The sequence below is a fragment of the Branchiostoma belcheri genome, unplaced genomic scaffold, assembly GCF_001625305.1.
Source record: "Branchiostoma belcheri isolate BF01 breed outbred unplaced genomic scaffold, Haploidv18h27 scaffold361, whole genome shotgun sequence".
Lineage (NCBI taxonomy): Eukaryota > Metazoa > Chordata > Leptocardii > Amphioxiformes > Branchiostomatidae > Branchiostoma > Branchiostoma belcheri.
Genome location: NW_017803978.1, coordinates 57,471 through 59,522, shown reverse-complemented (window position 1 = coordinate 59,522; position 2,052 = coordinate 57,471). Strand labels below are relative to the sequence as shown.

Sequence of the window (2,052 nt, the reverse complement as noted above, 5' to 3'; positions counted from 1 at the left end):
CCCAAAAGAAATCAGATATAATTTTTTTTATAAATGGTAGAAACGGAGTTTTCTGCACTGTATTGAGAGACAACTTTGTGGGTGACAATTACCTAAAATTTCAGAAAAAAATCTTTAGAAACAAAAAAAGATATTACAGAATATATAGTACTGGGGTCCGCGCGGACCCCAGGTGTACTGTTTAGGGTTAAATGTGCATTAGTAATAAGAAAATAATTTAATTTCTTTGCTTTTCATAATGGAACTTTAATACATATATAATATGTAATGTATGGCAGGTGGAACATTAACAGGCACCAATAATGCAAATGAGGGTCTGATTTGCAAAATCAATACGATAATAATGAACAACACAGATTAACTTCCAAAATTATGGGTATTTCATACGTTTATTTGTTCAAACTGATGAGCATCACTGTGAGTAAATTTTAACGTAAACAATAACCTGAGCGAAGTATGTTTTTCCTACCAGACGGCGCGTATCCGAGTGTCTGTAGCTTCCTCTACGCCCACCGCAGCTTCCTGGCCGCCGGCATCGCCGTGCTGCTTAGCCTGTGCGCCGTGGGACTCGCCCCTCTGACGTTCAGCAACAAACAGGTAACATTCTAGTACCACAAATCTTGTTGTTCAGCTGTTTTTCTGGTTCACATTCTGTTATTTTTTTTTCTTCTTACGTTCGGTATTCTGACGTGCGTAAATACGTTTGTAGGAAATTTCTCAATTGTCGACAACTGTGAAACGCGACCTGCGCCAACTGGCCAAAACTGTTGACGCCTTGAAACGCGATCAAGATGACATGCGCAAACTTTCCGCAAGTGTTGACGCACTTCGAGCAGAGCTGAAGCAACTTTCCCAGACAAGAACGAGTGGTTCTGAAGGCAAGTTATCTTTGTTAAGAAATTAAATAACATAATTCCTACAGGTTACATTTTTTTTTCGCTTGGGTACCAAGATCTTCAAATATTTTGCCCATGCGCCTTGGAGTGGAGAGGTCACATTTTTTTCTCAATAAACTCTGTCATAACTACTGGAGGCTACACGTGTAAACAAGTTTATCTGTGCTCAATTATAGCCAATTATAGCTAGCAGTCAAACTAGTTATCAAATTAATCTAACGTCTCCTGTTCGCACTTATTACATAGGTACATTATGTTACGTATCAGTACGTTACAATAACTTTACACTACACCGTGTACCTCTGCCAACAACACAGACTCCGACAAGCCCCAAGACTGTCAGGACATCCTTGACAACGACGAGACCACGCCCAGCGGCGTGTACATGGTTTATCCACGGGACAACCTGGGCGGCTTCAACGTCTTCTGTGATATGGACACGGACGGAGGCGGCTGGACTGTAAGTCTGGTCTGAAAACTATAATTTCTCAATGCTAAAAACAGCTGAATTTGTGGGTATAATTCTTTATTTTATTTCATTGAGAAGGTTTTAAAGGTATATATGTTGTCTTTGTATACCTTCGTGTATAAAATATTGTTTTTGAGGATGAGCTTTGAGTTTGTGTGTCTGTGCCACTAGTGTAGGATGGCAGCACGTTGGTGGGGGATTGACAGACAGAATGAGAAGATGTTAAATGTCTCAGAGGTTGAAGGGCTTGACATTGGGAATTAAGCAAGTCGAGAATTTAGTCTCAATCTCGGTTTTTCTTGTTACTCTCAAAGTTATTCCAGAGACGCCAAGACGGAAGCGTGGACTTCTACCGGGCCTGGGCGGACTACAGGACCGGCTTCCCTTCCAACCTGAACGGCGAGTTCTGGCTGGGGAATGACAACTTGTACCGCCTGGCTGTGCAGAAAGTCTACCAGCTCAGGGTGGATATGGAGGATGTGGAGGGAGAGACGCGGTACGCCGCTTACGACACGTTTGCCATCTCACCTGAATCACAGAACTACAAGCTCCACATAGGGCCTTACAGCGGTACTGCAGGTAAGGTTGTGGTGTGTTCTCCTATCATGGCATCATAGACGTGTGCAAATAGGCAACATGGCTTTGTGAACTTATTTCAATTTCAATCAAAACTGTAAAACTGACAAT

The 2,052-nt window shown here is 42.1% G+C and overlaps 1 protein-coding gene across 1 annotated transcript; it reads left to right on the top strand.

Annotated features, from left to right (window-relative positions):
- The first annotated feature begins 1,206 nt into the window (after positions 1–1,206).
- On the top strand, positions 1,207–1,982 carry LOC109476165 (ficolin-1-like). Its single transcript, XM_019777054.1, has 2 exons — positions 1,207–1,356; positions 1,680–1,982. The coding sequence occupies exons 1-2, from the start codon at positions 1,282–1,284 to the stop codon at positions 1,980–1,982; spliced, it is 378 nt and encodes a 125-aa protein (XP_019632613.1). The 5' UTR covers positions 1,207–1,281.
- The last annotated feature ends 70 nt before the right edge of the window (positions 1,983–2,052 follow it).

Excerpts from the sequence above, each read along its gene's own strand:
- LOC109476165 (XM_019777054.1), top strand. The coding sequence starts at position 1,282 with ATGGTTTATCCACGGGACAACCTGGGCGGCTTCAACGTCTTCTGTGAT. Across the intron at positions 1,357-1,679 it reads CGGACGGAGGCGGCTGGACT|TTATTCCAGAGACGCCAAGA; the intron begins GTAAGTCTGGTC and ends TTACTCTCAAAG.